This window comes from Physella acuta, unplaced genomic scaffold (assembly GCF_028476545.2).
Source record: "Physella acuta isolate Inbredline_101_S28 unplaced genomic scaffold, ASM2847654v3 ptg000133l, whole genome shotgun sequence".
NCBI lineage: Eukaryota > Metazoa > Mollusca > Gastropoda > Physidae > Physella > Physella acuta.
Window position 1 is genome coordinate 920983 of NW_026731652.1, and position 21078 is coordinate 942060.

Below are 21078 nucleotides of genomic sequence, written 5' to 3' on the forward strand. Positions count from 1 at the left end.
ACACCAGATGCACTTTTAATTTGGCGCCCCCCTATATATATATATATATATATATATATATATATATATATATATATATCACAGACATAGCGAGGGCGGGGCGGGGGGTGCGGAACACACCGGGTGACATCATTTAGGGGGGTGACACCACGACGTAAACATGCTAACTATAGAGAACACATGAGACGATCCTGGCTACGCTACTGAGTGGGCCTAGTGGCCTTAAGCCCTCAACTGTATGAAAATTGCAGTAATGGGGGGGGGGGGGGGATTATGAAACAAGCAAACTAATACTCATCTCTTCAATACACTTTACTAAATTCATATTGCATTTAAAATTTGGACAAAACAATATCAATTTCCACCCCACCAGCTCCGACGGTGTAGCCACATAAATATAATAAAAATCTGTTATATAGCGTAGGCCTACTTACTAACTTACAAGTACTAGACAACTAGTCTTAAAAACTCTACCTGGAGAAATCTTACATTATGCTTTAATACAATTTGTTTGTTTATTAAGTGTTCAAAAAATTGTTCTACTCACCAATCCGATGTAAATCATTCCAGATTTCATTGGCAAAAAAGCCCCCCCCCCCCCCCCCCCCACATCTTGGAGAAGAAACACTAAGAGCAATTTTTACTGGTCCTTAACTGTTAAAAGGGTTTTCTAAGCTATTGCGCTAACACCCCCCCCCCCCCCCCCCATCTTGGAAAAATGAAGGTGAGCACTGGTCACCTAGTTAAGTGTATTCATTTTACTGTTACACAATCAAGGTGGAAAATAGTTTAAGTGGTATGTAGCTGAAGTGTATATGCCTGTATATATATATATATATATATATATATATATATATATATATATATTAGATATACACACATATTTATGTACTAAAGCAACACAAAACAAGTCAGAACGCATACTTCTATTGTTACCTTTTTATTGATGAAACTACTGTAAATATACAATTAAAATGATGACCACAACAGCTAGTTTTATGCCCAAGCTGACACTATGAGGGGTACAGTCACTTCTTGCATACATCTCTTGTGTCAATAAAAAGGTCTGAGATTTAAAGTTATCAGCTGTAGGCTGCGCATGCAGGTGCTATAAAATAATTTTAAAGGCTGTTAAAGCAAAAAAATATCATAGTTGATCATTTTGGTTACTATGGTAAACTTTAAATCACTGAAAATTTAATACTATATTGGTGGTTGGTAAAAATATACTACGTTAATCTAAAAATATCCCCAGTTGTATATTGCACAGCTAATGATTTGAAAAGAATTTTTACACAAGGAAATAATTATTAAATTACAAGATTCAACTCCAGCAAAAATATCTCAAACATTTTACCTAAAGACAGCAGAGTGTGTTCATAGGACAAAGATTTTAAATGACAACATGAATAGTATTTGCTATTTCTATGTGACTAAACCATAAATGGATCTAAATGAACATGTTCACACCAAATATTTCAATAAAATAGTTTAATTTCTTTAATAAAAAATATTTTTAGTTTTATTAAAGACACAAATTCTACCCTGTGGAACACTTTAAAGGGAATAAATAAACTTTATAGCAGTTATGCTAAAAAAAAATCTGCTAAATATCTTATTTTTTAACTCAAGCTAGTTAATTAATTAGTCACTTTAGTGAACTTTTAGCTTATTTTTAAATTCTGCTATAAATTTCTCATTGTGTCTAGCAAATAGTGTATGTTTTGACTCAAAAAAATATTAGTTTGCTATATTAAATGCCTTGATAATTTAATGGTTGCATTGATACTGCATTAGCAAACTATCTTTGTTGTAGGTAGTTGATAAAATATTGCATCAAATCTAGAGAAATGTTTTACTCTTTGAATTTCGCTAACAAAATAGGAACCCTAATTTAACTATGATAGAAGCTATAGAAGTCTGCTTGGTAAAATGGTAAAGCTTTCAAAAAGTGTGTACAAATATTAATAAACAAATAAAATATGTATCAAAATGTGAATGAATCTTACTGCACAACTCAACCTACAGGTTCTGGGGTGTCTCAAAACCTAAAGGTATCATCATTGAAGCCATGCTAATCACACCAAACATTTTTTTTTCTGTTTTTTTTTCTTCACCGCTGTGTACAATTTTTTTTACTTCTACTAAGTGATTAAAAGTACAAAGCTTCACTCACAAAACATGCTTTGACGCCTGTCATGTCTAGTCTAGCAATATTGTTCCTCTTATTAATATTACATTTTTTTTTAATTGTCAGAATAAGAATTTAAAAAATCCTATATGACCATGAACAGACTAAACTAGAAAATGGTAAATACTACACACAGAATTTGACATTGACATATTCACCTTAATTTATAAAAAATAATTTATATCCTAATTTCAAGATTATTTTTATTCTAGTTCTCATATCATTTAATCTCAAAGATAATGTTGATGACTGATGAATGCTTATTTTAAATACAAATCCGATTGAAGATAAAATGGGAAAAATTTGGAAAAAAACATAAAAGCAATGGAATGTAATAATTTTAAAGAAAGAAATGCTCGTGGATTAGGAGATGGTTTATTGTGGAATGAAAATGATTAATCTCAGTCTAAAAGAATACACAAGCCATCAACACTATTGACATTGGTAAAGAATTACTTAAAACATTCTACTGTTGATTATTATGACATCAAATAATATCACATAATGAAATATGCACAAAAGCTAAAAGATTACTGCAGTAAATTGCAACACAATCTGTAGACTTTTTATTTAAACTGAAAACAATGATTAAACTTAAACAAATGGATAATGTTAAAGCTATGGAGGGCAAATATCTTTTTAAAACTTATGGTTTATATGGTTACTGGGATCAATTAGACTAAATGGTTTTAAGCTTTAGTTCAGTTTACTTAACTAAAAATTTTGAATATCAAATATTTATAATTTTTTTTAATGTCAAAACTTCTCTACCAAAATGTATCGGTTTCATACTAAAAGCCTTTGCTTTTATAGAATCATGATAAATATTTTGGAAATATCAATCTTATGAGTAGCAAGCAAAAGAAAATTGCAATGCACAACCAGAATTCATTTTTCTTGAATAAATGTACAAGAAATAACATTTTAAATAATTAATGTACAACGAAAAAACTCAATTTGAGCAAAATAAAGCTTAAACAGGATGGGGGAAAAGAAAAGACTGTTTTAAATTGAAAACATTTTAAAGTTAATCACAGAAATGCAAACAAAAAAGTGCACATAGTTCAAGAATTAAACAACAGTATATATTCCTCAAAGTACAAATCACCCATTTAAACTAACAGTGAAGTATAAATAATAATTTAAAAAAAAACATTTATTTTTTCCAAAAGGTCTATATAGACTGATTAGATATTTTTTAAAATATTGTAACAAATTTAAGAAAACACCTGACTAAAGCCAAAGAGAGTACAGAAGCTACATATGTATAGCTAAATAGTTGCATTGTTATTGACTGTCATTCATTCATACAAAAGCTGGAATGGTAAGAACTATTTCGTTTTTCTTTTTGCAAATACTTTTTTAATCAACAGCTAAAGAATTGTTTGCACAGGACAAGTATTGCTTGTTAAGCATAAAAACAAAATGAAAAGACAGTCAGCAATTATGTTTTTTGCTATCAGCTTTGTAAACTCTCAAATACTAATTCTGTTACAAATCATTATTTAAATTTACAAAGATAGCCTATAGGACTATAAAAAACTAGTACTTTAAAAACAGTTACTTTACTAATAGTAGATCAAATAACTGTATACTATTCTGAGATCATTTTTTGGATAAATATTTAATGTTTATGGTTGGTAATTACATTTAAAAAAATTAATATCTAAATTTTGAGGGGATTAGATCCCAGTAAGTAATTCCCAAGTTGTATAAAAGATGACAATGCTTTTACCTTAAAGAACATAAATAGGATGATTTAATGCTTTACAAGCAGATCTTTAAAATATTAACAATTACCTGTTTAAAATTATTTCTCCTATTCCACCATAAGAGGCATAAGCAAAGTGTTGAAACCTCACAAATTGTTTTGAAATGATATTGTTAGTAAGTAATTAATATCCTGCAATTTTTTTCTGGCTTCTGTGAGTCATAGGAAGTTACATATTTAGCATTAATAAGATTATTAAATAAAATGCTTAATTAAATGAACTGTATAAACAAAATGTAAGTTTACAAAAACAAAAATGTTAATAACCAGCAAATATTGTAAAAATTAAAGTAAATCTGATAACACAATGTGTTGATGAAGGTTAAATCAGTATCTCATGATTTAAATTAAATGAGTTTGTTTTGTTTAAATTAATCAGTGTTGATGGGATATACAAGCAGTATGCATTTGAAGTTATGTCAACAATTATTAGAACAATGTTAAAAAATTCATAAATTAGTTTTTGATCTAACATATTTTAAACAAAGAGGATACATTGTATTCTGTTTTACAAGAGAAATAACTGTTACAATAAGCCGAAAAGATGAAAAGTCCATGATGTATAAGAGTCACTTTCATTTTGGTATTGAATACAGATTTTAAAAAGTTAAGGGAAGAAAACATTTCTCTATTATTATTTATACCTATTATTTTAGCATTTCATTTATAGTTGGGAAAAAAAAAATTAACTTACAGATATTTCACTGATCATTTCATACATAAGGTAATTATTTATTTAATTAAGAAAACAAGATAACATTAGCATCCTCAATATCAATACCTTTTTCAGTTGTTGAGACTAAATTTTTCTTACTAATGTGTATGCAAATTATCAAACATTGTAAAGCCTGATGACTTCACAACAAATAAAAAATTTACAGGTAGCTAAACATACATGACCAAAACACATCTAACTACACACAAATTTGATAAATGTTGACCATACTGTATGTAACTACAACTTACACATCTAACATTAACTAACAAATCCCTGGTTTAAGTTACGTTCAAACATTCCACTTCTACACAATTGAAATAACTGGATAAAAGGTGACTAGAATCAATATGTTGGTTGCTGATAGTCAGGAGTTTCCTTTTGTTGGCTGAATGGTGGCTGCTGATAAGGGTCTCCAGTGTCACTACCAGGGAAGGAACTGTAAGGAGATGAGGCATTGGGATCCTGGTCATATCCAGAAGCAAAAGCTTCTTGAGCACCAAGACGGTATCGACGAACAGCCAGAAAAGTCAGCCCTCCCTAAAAGTTATAAAAAAAAAAAACTAACAAATTTTACATGGTTAAAAAAAAAACAATTATTCAGTAGGTTCTCCATAAACTGATGGAAACTAAATGTTACTGATGTTCATGAAAAAATGCTACGTATTGTAATTGTATCTCATTACCAAATCAGAAATAATGGCCCATCTAAAATGTGTAATAAAACACCAAAGGAGTTTAGTTTGTCTTTCAAACACTCAGAAGCAGAACATAACTGCGTTATGTAGAGAAAATGCTTACTGAACCATAAAAACTTACCCAAGTGAAGATGGAGAAAAAAGAGAAGGCAATGGCAGCTTGCACATTATCACGCCCGTGGATTTTGCTATCAGTTTTTCTCCAAGCATCAGTCAGGTAGCAGAAACCAACAAACCACAGAAATGTCCAGAGCCCTATTAGAAATTCAATTTTTTTAATGTATAAAGACACTTTACAGCTTTGGTTTCACAAAAAATTTAACTAATAAGTAATACTAATAGTTTCAATTCAAATACTAATATTTTATTAAAATTAACAACGAATTCTACCTGATATTCCTAGATCTGCCAAAACAGCATATTTCCTGTGCTGCACACTGCTTAGGTTTTCAAACAATGCATCTACAATTAAAAATCCAAGACATAGGAGAAATGCTAAGACTCCTATGCCAGTTCCATAGCCGCAAGCATTGTCGTCATTATTCATTACACAATTATGGGCAAACCATCCCCCCGAAGAAATACAGCCAAACACAACAATAGAAAATATCTGTAAGTAAAGAAAAGAAACAGGCTTGTTAGGAATTCAGTTTTCACCTTGATAGACCTGTATTATACAAGGAACTTAAATTTTCACAAACAAGGCAGTACAAGAGTAACATCTTGCTAATATTGCTTTGCCAACCATGAACCTCACCCTATGTTACTGGTAAGTAACCTTGATACCAAACTGATATTACCTTGTAGACAAACACAGAAGTATCATACAATTATGTAAAAGTATATAATGTATCTATAAAAATGGCTATGGTTATTAACTTGCTCTTCTTCTAAATAACAAACCTTTAAGTTTAAGAGTTTTCATATTTATTATGTACAAGCCGACCCGCGGCGTATCATACGGCGCTATTTAGTTTTATTTTCTACTTTACAGTAATTCATAATTTGTGAATTCGACAGCTCCACTGCTGTCACTGAAAATATTTGCTTTAAAACACTAACAGTAAGTCGTTAAGGACGAGACCCCCTCCCCCCACACCCCCCCCTCTAAGTTTAAAATCGTTTCAATCTAAATTATCTGCCCCTAATAGCCGTCACTAAACCCGGCTCTACGATTGTAAACATTTAGCGTGAACCACAGCTCACAAGACTTCCTAGAGAGGAAGAGAGGGGACTGCAAGACACGCTTACAGCTTGGTGTTTTCTAACGTCTCCAAGAAGAGAATTATATATATAGATTGTTATTTATGTAATGAATTCAGTAGCAATCATTAGGACCTTTAAAAAATAAACGTTTGTTTTGATTTTTACAATCTACTAGTCTTGGTAAAATGCACTGGTAAATAGTAAGATAGTTAAGTTTGTTATTTGTCTTCACTTTGATTTGACACTACTACTACTATTGTAAAATAAACTAGTGCACAGTTTTCAAATATAAAAATATGTTTTCAATCCATATAAACAGAACCGACCAGGAAGAAAAAAAATCAACACAGTTTAGGCCTACATACACATACAGTTCTAAAAACATTACAACTTCTTTACAGATTTGTTTTGCAACTTGTTTTATACTACATTCACTACACCTAGTCACATTCTCATTACCTTTATTCAGCACACATCATCCACAAAAAAAAATTACATTCATTAGCATTCTTTGTTGTATTAATAAACATTTCTATTCAATTCATGTCCATTATTTACTAATATTTCATCAAAAAAAAAAAGTTCTTATAATAGAAATTAGGACTATAGAAGTTAGGAATAGTCCTAACTACTATAAGATTAGCCAATCTGCAATAAAAAAAAGCTATATAATCTATATACATAAAAAGCAATGTGTGAAAATTGGTTTGGGCCTGGGAGCTCAGGAAATGGGAGATATTAGGCTAGGGAGGCCCGGGTTCAAAGGGTTAAGGCTTTCATACACCACCCCATGAGGTGTGCTAGGTGGTAGTGTAGGTAAACCTGTGCCCCGATAAATATGATCCAAGAAATATAGCGCAGGCATTGTTTAAATTGAAGTAACACATAGATGAAACCCTCTAAAAATATTTTGTCATACTTTCTTCTAACCCCGTCTAAAATTATAAAATTTAACTACAAATAAAATGTCAGCTTTTATGTTATCTTCAGACTGCTTTTCCCCCACATTCTTTCTATTTAAAATTGAAGTGTCTATTCCCAGTCGACTGGGAATAGCCGTATTAGGGCTATTCAGAGTCGTGACTTTTTTTGATAGATTTAATGTTAAAAACGCCAAAGTAAGCATGAAACTGTGTGGTTGAGGGGAAATTGTGGCTAATGTGCTGAAAGGTGCGGGTTCAAACCCATAGGATGCCTTGTCTTTTGACACTTAATTAATTTATACCCCCTATTATTAAAATTTTATTTTTTCCAATTGTTCATGAAAGAGTTACGTTTGATAATTTTTAATAGTTAGTGATGTGATTAATGGCATATCTGCAAAAAAAAAAAAAAAAGACCTTCCCCTTAGATCTTTGCTAAGAGAAAAAACAACTTGGGGAAAGTATGACTGATGGAACTGTGAATTATAGTTTATTAAAAAGGACATCCTATATCTGTATATCACCTGATATTTGTTCTATGCGAATTTTAAATGGTAAAGGACTGTTGAATAGCAATGTGAACTACTAACTAAAGTGATGCATAATTAATATTAATAATTTAAAAATTACTAGGGGCCTACAAGTATTAATTAGACTAGTAGTAGTATTACTCGCTAACTTGGAGACGTGGTCGGTTGCTAACAACAATATGGCGTCCAGACCGGACGCATGACTTCCGACAATTTTTTGGCCAAATTCCAGTGACCTTCTATGAATTACTATTAAAAATGTTTACCACGAGCAAAATGGCGGGGTTTTCACGCTATAACAACAAACTATAGGTTGCAAGGCTATATGTGCCAGAAAAGCATTTCAAAATTTGCGTTGGAAAATGAAGGCTAAATTTAAAAGTTGGTTTCATTAAAAATACTAGAACTTTTTAACTATCAACCTGAAGAGTACAAAAATGAAATGAAGTCTGTAGAACTATTAGGTTTATCAGTCTATGTAAAAAGAAATCAAATATTGCTAACCACTTTTTTATAAATGATGGCTTTTGAATGACAACCAAATTTATTTATTTATTTAAACCACGTAACCGCTATTAGGTGATCACTAGTGAGGACTATGGGTGCATGGCCACTTAAAAAGTCTAACCAGATTTGTGGCTATCTTTAGCTTCAAGCGTAAGAAGAGTTGTCTTGGAGAGGTGTGTTGTCCATGGCAGTGAGTGACAAATATTAAATTAAGTAATTTTGTTTAAAACTAACTAAAAACTTCAAAATTAGTGCCTAATGGATTAAATACGGATGTCTATCATTCAGTGGTCATGTTTAAATTTAAAATTGGGTAAATTTTAGATTTAGTGGGAAAATCTACGTAATAGGCCTATAGATTTAATTACAGCGCATAATGATAATTGATCAGTTCATCTATGACCGATGTAGCAGAGAGATATGGGCCTAAAAGCTAAACTTAACATAGGGCCTACCTAATATTTTTTTAATGAAAATGTAACAATAAAAAATAGTAGGCCTACTGCTCTATTAATCTATACTTGAGTATAGGCCTACCTCACTCCCCAGTCAAAATAGGTAGGCCTAAATGCTTTTATTATTGTGACATATTGGGAATGGCCGTATTTGGACAGTTGAGAGGTAAAACTCTGTTTTAGCATATTTTATTGAATGTGCTAGATCTATGTTCGTGTGTCAGTTAGAATTTTCATGGCAATGGGTGAAGTACGTACTCACAATTGCAAGGCAGTTAATTTTGTATTGTTACAATTATCTCCCAGGCATGATACTATAAATAAACAATAAACATTTATGAGCTTGCAATGACCCCAAAACTGAGGCCAACACAATTTCAAATGGCTATTGCCCGAGCTATGACGTATGCTGATATGTGAACTCACTGTGAACCCTCGACCGTGTTAGGATTTTTCTCCCGCTGACGATCACATGATATTTAATTGGAACAGTTCTAAAGCTTTTTATGTTTTTTTTTTACATTTTCTAATTAAAAATCACATTCATAAAAAAAGGAGATCTAGTGTTTTCCTAATGTTTTTGTGTGTTTCGGTTGTGTTTATAATAAAATATTAAAATACGCTCAACTGGGGGTGAACGTGAAGCGGGGGGGGGGGGGGGAGAATAAAATAGGCTAGCTAAAATGGAGTTTTACCCCGTTGGGCTATTCACAGTCAGCTGGGAATAACCTTGGCCACTTAAAATATATATCTAGAATCATTCTAGTTTATAGGCCTAATTGTCAATGTTTTACAAATCACAAAAAAAAAAAGTCTACACGGGACTCGATCTCTTAGAATACGGGAAATTGTCAGAATCACGGGACCAAAGTCGCAAAGCAAAAAAAAAAGGCGTAAATAAATATTGATGATGTTTACAAATGGAGGAAAAATATAGGCCCTATCGACTCAATGCAATCACGTTCAAGTACACTATGCATATCCGTACCAAGCTGACAGCTCTGAGAATAACTTGTGGTTTTTTGACATATTGAATAGGGTCAAACGGTGCCCCAGCTTTACCAGCTCCAAATGCACCTCCAGTAATGGTAGACATTTTAGTTTTCTATTTTGGATGCGCATACATGAATTGTTGACGTCATAATTATGCGGGAAATTAAAAAGAAAGCATAGTTTAACGAATGTAAAATAATATCATCAAATTTAAAAGGAAATTTTTTAAATTTAATATTTATTTAACTGTAAATATTGTATTGCAATTACAACCCCAATTTTGACATTTAGTTTTTCAGCCTTAGTAATTCCGATTTTCGTGGTAAACGTGTTTTCTTTCAGTGCTTTTTTAACTTATATTTTAGAAATCATTGTGGGTGTGCTTTTGGGCCTCTGGCTTTAGCTACTAGACCTACTGTTGTGCAATAGCCAAATTCATCAATATTACTTATTACACGTACACACAGTTATTGTGACTAATGTGTTCATAACGGGGTAGAAAAAAATAAAATGCTTAAAGAAAATTGACTGATTTTTTTAAAAGCCCATCATTTGTGTGATACCCCGATAAAAAACGACTGTTGATTTACAAATAAACCTTACTAAAATAAATTACACTTAACATTAACAATCTGACATAGGACATAGGGCAAAATCGTGTAACGCATATATATATATATATATATATATATATATATATATATATATATATATATATATATATTTATATTTATATATATACAAAACATACCTATCTTTATAATAGGCCTACGTGACTATGTATGAGGACTTATACCTCTGACTGTAGGTCTACTTCTGAAAATGACGTTAATGGTTCCGGATTATTATTCCCCATTAAAGTAATACTTTAATAGACACATGTTTACACATTAGATGTAACTATAACATCATGCATGTGGTGGGGAAACGTCGAACGAGTATAGATAGATCTTGGCCTAAAAAATAGAAGACAGTAGGCTAACGTAAAATGTTTTACTGGTGGGACCAACATATTTTTTTTTCAAATAATTAATTTAGGCCTACGGTTGATGTGGACTTTATTAAGCTTGTTTTTATGTAGCAGCAATGGAAGACTTGCATGCATTTTGTACATAGAATCTAGATTCTATATTTTGTTAGGCAAAATGGGCCTGAGTATTTTAATTTTAGATTCTTATTTTTAGTACAGTGTGACGTACTTCCTGTGATTAGTTGCACCACCAGGGCAAATTATTAGGACAGTCACCGGTCTGTTGAATATAAGAATGCGCCACGTCTGATTAAACTACTTCAATTTTCTAATACTAGATCTAGATGTAATTTGCACCTGAAAAGTGACCTTTTAATAAAAATGAGCCACACAAGCATAGATCGGTCAGAAAGTGTTGAATTAACGTGTACTGTGTGCCATGATATTTTTGAAGTGTACGCGATAGGACCATGCGACCATCCAGTTTGTTATCGCTGTTCAACAAGAATGCGAGTATTATGTGAGCAGATGGATTGTCCAATATGCAGAAGTCCAATGCCACAAGTATGTTTGACTTATGACTTTAACCTTTATTAATTAAAATCGTTTAGATCAGTTTCTAATAATAGGCTTCGTAGGCCTAAATTCTAAGAAAGCTTTCTTAATTCTAATTTTTAAAAACTAAAATGTAGGCTCAAAAGTGAAAGTGAAATTCACTTTCCTTTTTTGTGATCTAGATCTAGATTTCTAGATCTAAGATCTAGATATCTAAATCTAGACTAGATTTCTAGATTAGATCTAAATCTAGATTAGATCTGTAGGCTAATCTAGAGTAACTAACATCATATTATATATATTATATATATAGATCTAGGCCTAAATATATTAATATAACTATAGCGAACACAGTGCCTGCACGTAAACTACTGTTCATTTATTATTTATGTTTCTAATAATAATTTAAGTTTCTAATAATAGGCTTCGTAGGCCTAAATTCTAAGAAAGCTTTCTAATTTTTAAAAACTAAAATGTAGGCCCAAACTCAAAAGTGAAAGTGAAATTCACTTTCCTTTTTTGTGATCTAGATCTAGACTTCTGTTAAATCTAGAGATCTTAGATCTGTAGGCTAATCAGAATCTAGAGTAACTAACATAATATAAATATTAATATAGGCCCCTAACTATAGCGAACACAGTGCCTGCACATAAACTACTGTTCATTTATGAACACTTCCATGTCAAGCACTTTGTTTTCTCTTTCAGGTATTCTTTTTAGAATTTTATATGTTGCTTGGTTTGCTAGTTTCTATTTTTACACCACCCCTGATGAAGTGACCTAGAGTTGACTTAATGGCAAAACATAAACCAGTCAGCACTTAGCTAAAAGGTTACATTAAAATATTAAAATAGTTTAATAGTTTCTATTTATGAGTTAAGGGGTTTTTTTTTTTTTTTACTAAAACTAAAAAAAGTTAATTTTAAAAAATGGTTTTTGTTGACATTTTTGGACTCTCACATTACAACAAATGGCAACACACATTTTTTTTTATTAAATAGGAATTAAGAGTTAAAACATAAATTATAGGGCCTAGGCTAATAGAATTTATCTTGTCATCTAATTCTATAAACTAAAAACACTATGAAAACGTAAAGTAAAACATTAGCCCACTATTGAAAAGAGATAGGATGCCTGGTTGGTCTGAGAAAATGTAGACAAAAGATTTTAGCGTAAAAGGGGTTGGTGAAAATGGAATGAGTAAAAAAAAAAGGTCAAGTAGGCAGTTGCGGGTGAAAATGGAAAGTTGGGGGGGGGGGGGGATAAGACATTGTCTAAAGGCAAAGCTTAGTGATGCAGATGTGACTTTGCTGGTTAGAGGCGAGCTGAGTGAGTCACAGCATAGATTCTATTTGTAAGACAGTTATATGGGACAGGCGTTGGGCACGTGGGAAAAATGTTTTAACTATTAAATTACTGTAAAAACAATCAATAACAGTTACTAATACTAGAATGTCTCATGTAGAATGGTTTTGGAGTATTGCCATACTTTTTTTTTCTCTGTCAACTAGTTTCTGAATGAGACTGAATTGAAATCAGGACTCCCGATTTTTTGCTATGTGTGTTCATTAGAGCTGGGTGGACTCAGGGGTGTTCTACTGACTTGAACCCAGATTCGAACTCAGACTTTTGAGTTAGCAATCTAACATTTATAATTGCTGGCCTATGTTTATTTTTTGTAATCTGTCAGTTTAGTTTTGGTTTTAGTTTCTTTTAAAGTTTATATCTCTTAACTGAATAAAGTTTCCACATTTAGTTTTTTCTTCCTTACTAGATCTAAGAGCTTTGGAAAGATACATCAAATAACTTTTTAAAATTTAAATTTGCGGGCTTTCTGCAGACAATGTACCATTATATTTGATAATGCATTTATTTAAAAAAAGAAAAAAATTGCCATTTCTTTTGTAATACGGTTTTACTACGACTATTGGGTTAGTGCTGCTAGCTAATAAGCCTTTTTTTTTAGTTGTTGGCATAAAATACCATTAAATGTTCCAACTTCATTTCTACTATTTTATGTTTTACCAGATAATTAATAATTGATTTTATTTCTAATTTCAGGTTGCATTTGTTTATAACAAAGTGCCATTTAAGGATATAAACTTGAGAAATTGCATCCCAAATCGAAAATACAAAATATTCTTTGAAGATGAGAAGGTTGAGGAAAGATATCTAGTGTTACTGGAATATCGTTGTAAGCTGTGCCATGATAGAGGAGCAGACAAAACATTTGCACAGTTACAGACACACATGAGAAGAGATCATCAGTTATTTGCTTGTGACTTGTGTGTTTCACATTTAAAGGTTGGTTTAACTTTTTGCTACACAAAATAGAATCAAGTTTATTTTATTTTACATTACATCTTACCCAAATTAAAATTGAATAGGTGTGCTTTTCAGCTATTATATGGTACTGGTATGATTAATTTGTTCCCACGTTTTCTTTAACTTGCTTTCGCCTCTGTTTGTTTGTTTGTTTGTTTTTCCAATCAAATCTTGCGATCGAAATTTCGGGCACTTCCCAGTTAGCTAGCGCGCTGAAATTTTCAGGGAAGCTTTGTTTTGGATGACAATAGAATATTCCACTGTTATTATTACTAAATTGATCCATGGAAACATTTTATTGATCATTTTATACCCCTATATAATTGTACAAAAAACGTGGGGGAAAAAGGGACATAACCCAGTAACTGTAATTTGATGAAAACAAGGTTCGGTACTCTCCCTCTTTTTGCTTACTGAGTAGTTGTCACACGTTGTTTGTCTACAAACAACCAGAACGTAACAACTGGTGGCCAGTATGGGGGAGACGATATGGTCGAGTGGTTGGGCACACGATTGCTAACCCACTCGACACGGGTTCAAATCTATGTGTTCTAGTCAGTAACGTATTCACACAACGTGTTTTTTACGAGTTGTCTTTTTACGAGTTGTCTTCGTTTACCCAAAAAAAAAGTGAAAAGATAAAATCGATTGCAAGATTTCAATGCAAACAGACAAAGACTAAAAAGTAGAAAATAATAATCATTAAAAAAGTTTAAAAAAAACCCACATTTTCTGATTGAACTAAAAAGTAGAAAATAAATGCTATACATCACAATAATGCAAGCGATGACTCTACTATAAGCGATGAAAAACGTGGGGCGCCGTGATTTTCTTACAGTTTCTAATACTGTTGACTCTCTACAAGCTCCCTAATAAAAGTCAATAGTATTATCTAATCAATAGTAATATAACTTTTACTTCGGCGCCCCAGCTTTTTCATCGCTTATAGTAGAGTGATCGCTTGCATTATTGTGATGTATAGCATTTATTTTCTACTTTTTAGTTCAATCAGAAAACGTGGGTTTTTTAAAACTTTTTTAATGATTATTATGTACTGCAATGTCACAGAAGTGAATCCTGCTATCACATTTCAGGGAGTTGTAGAAACCTTGTTTAAACATACTCTTATGTTTTCAGATATTTCCTCATCAAAGGAAGTTCTATTCTCGTAAAGATTTGGCTGGTCATAGACGAGTTGGAGATGAAGATGACAAATCCTATAAAGGCCATCCTCTCTGTGAATTTTGTGATGCACGCTACAATGATAAAGATGAATTATTGAAACATTTACGAAAAGATCATTATTTTTGTCATTTTTGTGATCAACATGGATCCAACGCTTATTATGAGTAGGTTTTTAATTGCATTGTAGTTCATACATCAACCACTGAGTCATGTTATTTTAGTTTAATTCACCTCCATTCATCAAACATCACAAAAATGCAAAACTCCATAAGGCCATAATTATAATGTAAATAAACATGTTATTTCTCCTCAATTGTCTCAAAGATTTGATTTCTCTCTCTTCCCACTCTCCTCCCACTTTGTTTGACATCATTTATAAGTGAGCTCTAACTTTAAAAGAACCCCCAAAGCTTATGGTACACATAAAGTTTAGTCTGGAGTGTTATTAAAATACAATTATTTCTAAAATTTACGTTACAGTAAAATACAATCATTTCTAAAATTTACGTTACAATTTTTTTTTTAAAGAATTCATATATTTTTTTCAGTCAGTACTCTGATTTAGTAAAGCACTTTGGTGATTCTCACCATTTATGCACAGAGGGGGATTGTGCAAATCAATCAACACGTTTCACCCACGCCTTTGCCTCAGACATAGATCTAAAGGCCCACAAGGCACAAGTACACAACAAGAACCTATCTAAAGCCCAGTCAAGGGAAGCAAGAACTATTGAGCTGGATTTCCAGCTCCCACCAAGGAGGCAAGGAAACAACAGGGGAGGTAAGGTTACTACTGTTTACTGAAACAAAAACTTTTTTTCATCTTTAAAAAAGATATTTACTAATTTAAGATTTCCTTGTTTCAATATTTGAAATAATTCTTATAGGTGATGAATTTGATGGTTCTTCTCAAAATAGTCGAGGCAATAATGACAGATTTAACAGAAGGTATGAGTCAAAGCTTAATAGTAAACTAGCTTAGCTCAGTATTATTTTAGTAGTAGGTTGTTTTTAATTAATTTCTATTCAACTTTGTATACAATTGTGGGGTGAAATAAACTTTGTATGACTGTATTCACTAGGAAGTTACTTTTAAAATCCCTGCCTACCAATACATAATTTGTCTACAGCTGCACTTTAAATGTTTAATAAGCCAGTTTGTTACCATAACTCTTTTTTTCCCCCCCAGACGTGACCGTGAATATGATGAAGACTTGCACCGAGCCTTAGAAGCATCTAAAGAATTGGCTAACTCTGCACAAAGCCACCCTCCAGTAGAGGAGCGTGTCCCAGATCCCATCCATGATTTCCCCTCCCTTAATGGCAAAGCTGTTCCTGTTCACGCATCATTTCCCCAAAACAACTTCAGCAAAGCAAGAACTCACGAAGAAGAGTTCCCAAGCCTGTCATCAAAAAGTTTTTCTTCAAATGATTCTAAAAAGCAAGGCCATCTTCCTGTTAAGCAGTATTCATCCTTAGTGAACCCAGTGGCTGAAGTCAAACAACCAGCTCCAGTTCAAGTAAAAAAAGAATCTAAACCTGTTTCTCTGGGATCTGTCAGCAAAGCCCCACGAGAAAGGTGGTCTTCAGCAGCCCCTAAAAATACAGAGGATGAGTATCCAGCACTGGGAGATAGTGTGTCCACTAATGGGTTGTCATCCTTGACCAACTCTGCCAACTGGGTGAAAAAATCTCAGCCCGCCAGCAAAGTGCAAGTTGTGGCTCCCAGCAGCCAGGCCGTGGTCAACCATCACAAGAAGTCACCAGCTCTGACCAAGGCCATCACTGATGAGAATGAGTTCCCTTCCCTGGATGCTGGCAAGCAGAAGAGGAATGTGTTTGGGAATTCTTTGATTGACAGGTCCAAGCAGTACAATAAAAATGACAGTGAGCAAAAACCTGCAGTCAAGCCAAAGTCTGAAAAGTATGCCGACAGCATGTTTGAGTTACCAGACAGCTATTATAAGTCATATGAGGACTCAGTGCAAAAAGCTGAAACTACAAAAGTTGAAGAGGTGTACAGGAAGCCTGCTGATACCATTGAACCTGCTAACAACAATGATTTTCCTGGGCTGCCTACTCGCAGTACTAAAGTTGAAGTGGTGAATGACAAAAAGAAGAAGAAGAAAAATAAAAAAGAAGCAAAGCCCGCAAGTCAACAGGCAGCTAAAGTTGTGTCAAATACCAATGCATCATTGAATGACATAGCTTTGGCTCTAGTGACAAAGGACACAGAAGAAGCACCAAAAATTGTTGCTAAAGTCTCAAGCAAGCCACCTAAACCAACAGACTGGTTTGACAATCCACCTGTTGAAGTAGCCCCAGAGCCAAAGACTGCACCTGAGAAGAAAATTGAAAAGAAGCCAAAAGAGCCCATATCAATTCCCCCTCTGAATGACATAGATAATTTCCCTTCTCTACACACCATGTCCACCTCTGTCCAGCCACCCAAACCTCCCCCGGGTTTCTCACCTGAACCCCAGTCTCCATTGACCCCCATCTCAGCTCCACCCGGCTTCAAGCTAGCTCCATCTATAACAACACCCCCACCACCTGGCTTCAAGTCTAACTTTGTTTACATCCAACCTCCTGACTTCAAGGAACGGAATCTCAAGTTAATTGAAGTCATTCGGGGAGCTTTATCTGAAATCCCTGAAGGCTTTGAGAATTTCAGAGCCTTTTCTGGACAATTCCGGCAAGGGACTATAGATGCAAGCGAGTACTACTATAGTTGTCAGCTTCTGATGGGGGATAAAAGCTTTGTGCAGATCTTCCCAGAGTTGCTGGCCCTGCTCCCTGACATCAAGAAACAAAGTGAGCTCTGGGAGGTCCACCAGGCAGCCGTGGTCAAGTCCAGGCTACTGAAAGCCTCGGCCAGTGAGAGCCAGATGTCCCAGTGCTACATCTGTGGTCAGACTTTGCTTGTACAGGACAGTCTTGACCACCAGAAGCAACACACCAGCTACAGTGACTTCCCCATCCTGTCTGGCAGCTGCTCCAACTTGGGGATACACATTAAAGGCTGACCTATGCTCTCTTTAGGGTGGTAATAACAGTATAGCAAGTTTTTAAAATAACTTGTTGTTTTAAATGACCAGTACAGTCAGTCTGAGTTTTAGACTTGGCTGAATGAAAAAAACTAGTGCAAGAAGTTTCTAGCCAAGGTGGACATTGTACTGTTTGTTCAGTATTTGTTACTCTACTGCTTTAGTTTTTGCTTGCAGTAAATGGTTTTAAATGATTGTTATACATTATTCTTCCCATAACAATAGTCAAAACTAGTTCACTACTTTTATGTTATACTTGTAAATATCAGTTGATTACCTGTGTGTTGAACTTACCCATGTATAATAGTGTAATTAGGTACTTATTAGGCATAATTATTAACACAATCTTTATTATAATTTATCATAATTGGTCCATTCAGCATGTAGACCATTTTATATGATTGGTGGTTGTTGTTTTGTTTTTTTTTAAATTCTATATAATAAATTTATCACAAAAAATAAATGCTGTTTATTTTAATGATATAGCATTTTATTTATCAGTTTGAATATTTAAATAAAATGGAGCTTATTTGATTTTTAACATTTTGGATATTGGATACACTGTTTTTACTTTTGCTTCAAATTTGAAGATTTAGCTACCATATAACTTCATAGCTATCATTTGGAAGCAACATAACTATGTTGTGATCATTTATTTGTGTTATTGCTCTGCTGAAAGAATTATAGAAATGTTATGGAAGTCTGCAGGCTACCAATTCATTAATATTTTGATCAGCTTAAGGACTTTCACATTTTTCTAGAAACATTTTTAATGTTAATGTTTGATTGGTTTTGAAAATAATTGTATTTTTGTTTTGTTTAAATGAACAACTATATATTAAGCATGCCACCAACAGCCATTTTGATGGTCTTTTGTGTACAATTCACTATGTGTACATATTCCTTTAAATTCTAAAGTGTTACTGTTAAATGGAATGCTTGTATTATGCTGTATAACTCATATATTAAGAATATTAGACCTTTGTTATCAAGGTATAAATTAATCATATGTGGATTTTTATAAAGCTTCTGATAAGGGGCTGTTTATTTCCTCCGTATTTTGTGATCCAAGATGTATATAATTCTTTATTTCTTATTTGTGTCAAATATTTATTAAAACAATAACAAAGGTTATTGCATCAATTTGAGACAACCTTCATTGTTGTTAAATTTACTAATCAGAAAATCTCTTTTTTTTATTTTTTTTTTATTTTGTTCGCAGTTAGTATTTGTTTATGGCTTCAGTGTTTGAAGTTTTAAAATATCAATAGAAATAATTTTCAGTGGTGTTCTAAATGTTACTATAATCTCCAAGTTTATTTTTTAAAAAAAAGAATCCATAAAGAAATTTTTTTTAAATGGTTTTGTTGTTTGCACAAGAGCATCAAATTTAGCAATAAAAGTAACATGATTAAATATGTTTTTAGTCTGTTAAAAGTTTTTTTTCCCTGGTTAAGTCTATGTTTAGTTTCTACCGTAATTTTTTAACATCTCCCTGTTGGAACGTCCCGCAGCCGTGATATCGGTAGCGAAAAACGCGGTATTTTGAAGAAATTAGAAAGCTTGGGCGGGGGGATCTTATATAGTGTATATACTTTCCCTGGGCATTCTTCTATAGAAAACCAGCAAATTGCAATCTATTCTAGGCATTCACTATCCTTAGGCCCATTCCTTAGAAGGTTTAGGTTTGCATAGTATTTATTTGGGGGGGGGGGGGGGGGGGGGGGATTACAGCCTATCAAATGTTCGTCGTTAGAAAAAGAGGATTTGTGAAATGAATAGAAAAGTAGCCTTAAACGCAAAAGATTATTTCAAGTTCGCTGCATTTGCAAATTTCACAACATTAATTTTATTAAAAAACCCATTGTCTTAATTTTTTAAACTGCAGCTATACATAAAAGCAAATTTGACGCGATTTTTATCCATGCCAAACTAAATAAACCGGGAGTGATCTCCCCTAAACTTTCTGGAATATTCTTATATAAATTAAAACAACAGGGGATGGCAACTCGAGATAAAGACATTGTTTTTAATCCATTTTAAATACTTAAAGTTTTAAAAATAGAATAAAATCTCGTAGACAAAAGAATTGCACACCAAGTGAACGCCAAACAAAATTTGCATAATAGTGCGGAATATTATTAGTGCTTTATAAATTCACGTGCGTTTTTTTTTTTTTTTTGAGAAATCGGAAATAGCGTACATTACTACTTCCGGTCAACGGAAATTTCAAAATTTGACAGAAGGCAGAGAATTAGATCTTTTACTTACATATAAAATTTCGTTTATCTATAGTATAGATAAAATTGATCTATAGATAGAGAAATAGTACTCAAAAAAATTAGTTCTGTTGAAAAATTCAAAGTAAAAAAGTTACACTTCCGGTTATCGGAAATCGCTCTAAAGTTTATACGGATTTTGATAAAACACTTATATATAACGGTACTCAAGTTATCGTGTTTACAGACACATACACATACGGACAAGATTGCATAACTATGTTTTTCCGACTCAGGGAGCTGTAAATCGTCAAGATTTGCAAAAATCTCGATTATTTTTTTTCACGATTACAAGACTTTCTCTATACTTCGGATATACGAGAAAGTAAAAACGAATGGATGTTTATTATTTTAATTCTCCTTAATACTATTCGAGGGGGAACCGACCTCTACCTGGAATGCGAAAACAATATTGTGAAACTGCTGAATCACGTAGAGACATTTTGAAGCCCATTCATATCCTATTTTGGCCAGTTTTTCATTTTGATCGCTCTAGCTGACGCTATGTCCAATGTAACAAGATATGTGAGTAGCTTCCCTTGTCTGGAGTTAACAAGTATTGATTCAAATCTAACCCGTGATCAATGATCCTACAATAATCACATTCTGTGCCCTTTCACTAACAGCATTAATCCATAGCGAACTGCTGCTATTTCATTGGACGTACTCAACGTTAACAACTACAGAGCCGTTATCTTATGTGCCCCGCATTTCTAGCTAGAGAACTA

General features: G+C 33.0%; 2 protein-coding genes across 2 annotated transcripts; one reads left to right on the forward strand and one right to left on the reverse strand.

The window, feature by feature from the left end:
* Positions 1-924: 924 nt before the first annotated feature.
* LOC131935145 (synaptogyrin-2) lies at positions 925-10120 on the reverse strand. The gene is made up of 4 exons (XM_059291498.1): positions 9985-10120; positions 5766-5985; positions 5497-5630; positions 925-5217 (listed from the first exon to the last, which is right to left on the reverse strand). Exons 1-4 carry the CDS (start codon positions 10090-10092, stop codon positions 5023-5025), a joined length of 657 nt encoding a protein of 218 aa, XP_059147481.1. The 5' UTR covers positions 10093-10120; the 3' UTR covers positions 925-5022.
* Positions 10121-11170: 1050 nt separating this feature from the next.
* On the forward strand, positions 11171-19393 carry LOC131935153 (E3 ubiquitin-protein ligase ZNF598). The gene is made up of 6 exons (XM_059291509.1): positions 11171-11523; positions 13576-13818; positions 14977-15188; positions 15573-15805; positions 15912-15972; positions 16214-19393. The coding sequence occupies exons 1-6, from the start codon at positions 11341-11343 to the stop codon at positions 18048-18050; spliced, it is 2769 nt and encodes a 922-aa protein (XP_059147492.1). The 5' UTR covers positions 11171-11340; the 3' UTR covers positions 18051-19393.
* Positions 19394-21078: the final 1685 nt, after the last annotated feature.

Bases quoted from the DNA above. Each gene is read 5' to 3' on its own strand.
- LOC131935145 (XM_059291498.1), bottom strand. From the start codon at position 10,092: ATGTCTACCATTACTGGAGGTGCATTTGGAGCTGGTAAAGCTGGGGCA. The intron at 5,631-5,765 runs GTAGAATTCGTT...AATTTCTAATAG, and splicing joins GGCAGATCTAGGAATATCAG to GGCTCTGGACATTTCTGTGG. The intron at 5,218-5,496 runs GTAAGTTTTTAT...TATAACTTTTAG, and splicing joins TTTTCTCCATCTTCACTTGG to GGAGGGCTGACTTTTCTGGC.
- LOC131935153 (XM_059291509.1), top strand. From the start codon at position 11,341: ATGAGCCACACAAGCATAGATCGGTCAGAAAGTGTTGAATTAACGTGT. The intron at 15,189-15,572 runs GTAGGTTTTTAA...TATTTTTTTCAG, and splicing joins GGATCCAACGCTTATTATGA to TCAGTACTCTGATTTAGTAA. The intron at 15,973-16,213 runs GTATGAGTCAAA...TTTCCCCCCCAG, and splicing joins AATGACAGATTTAACAGAAG to ACGTGACCGTGAATATGATG.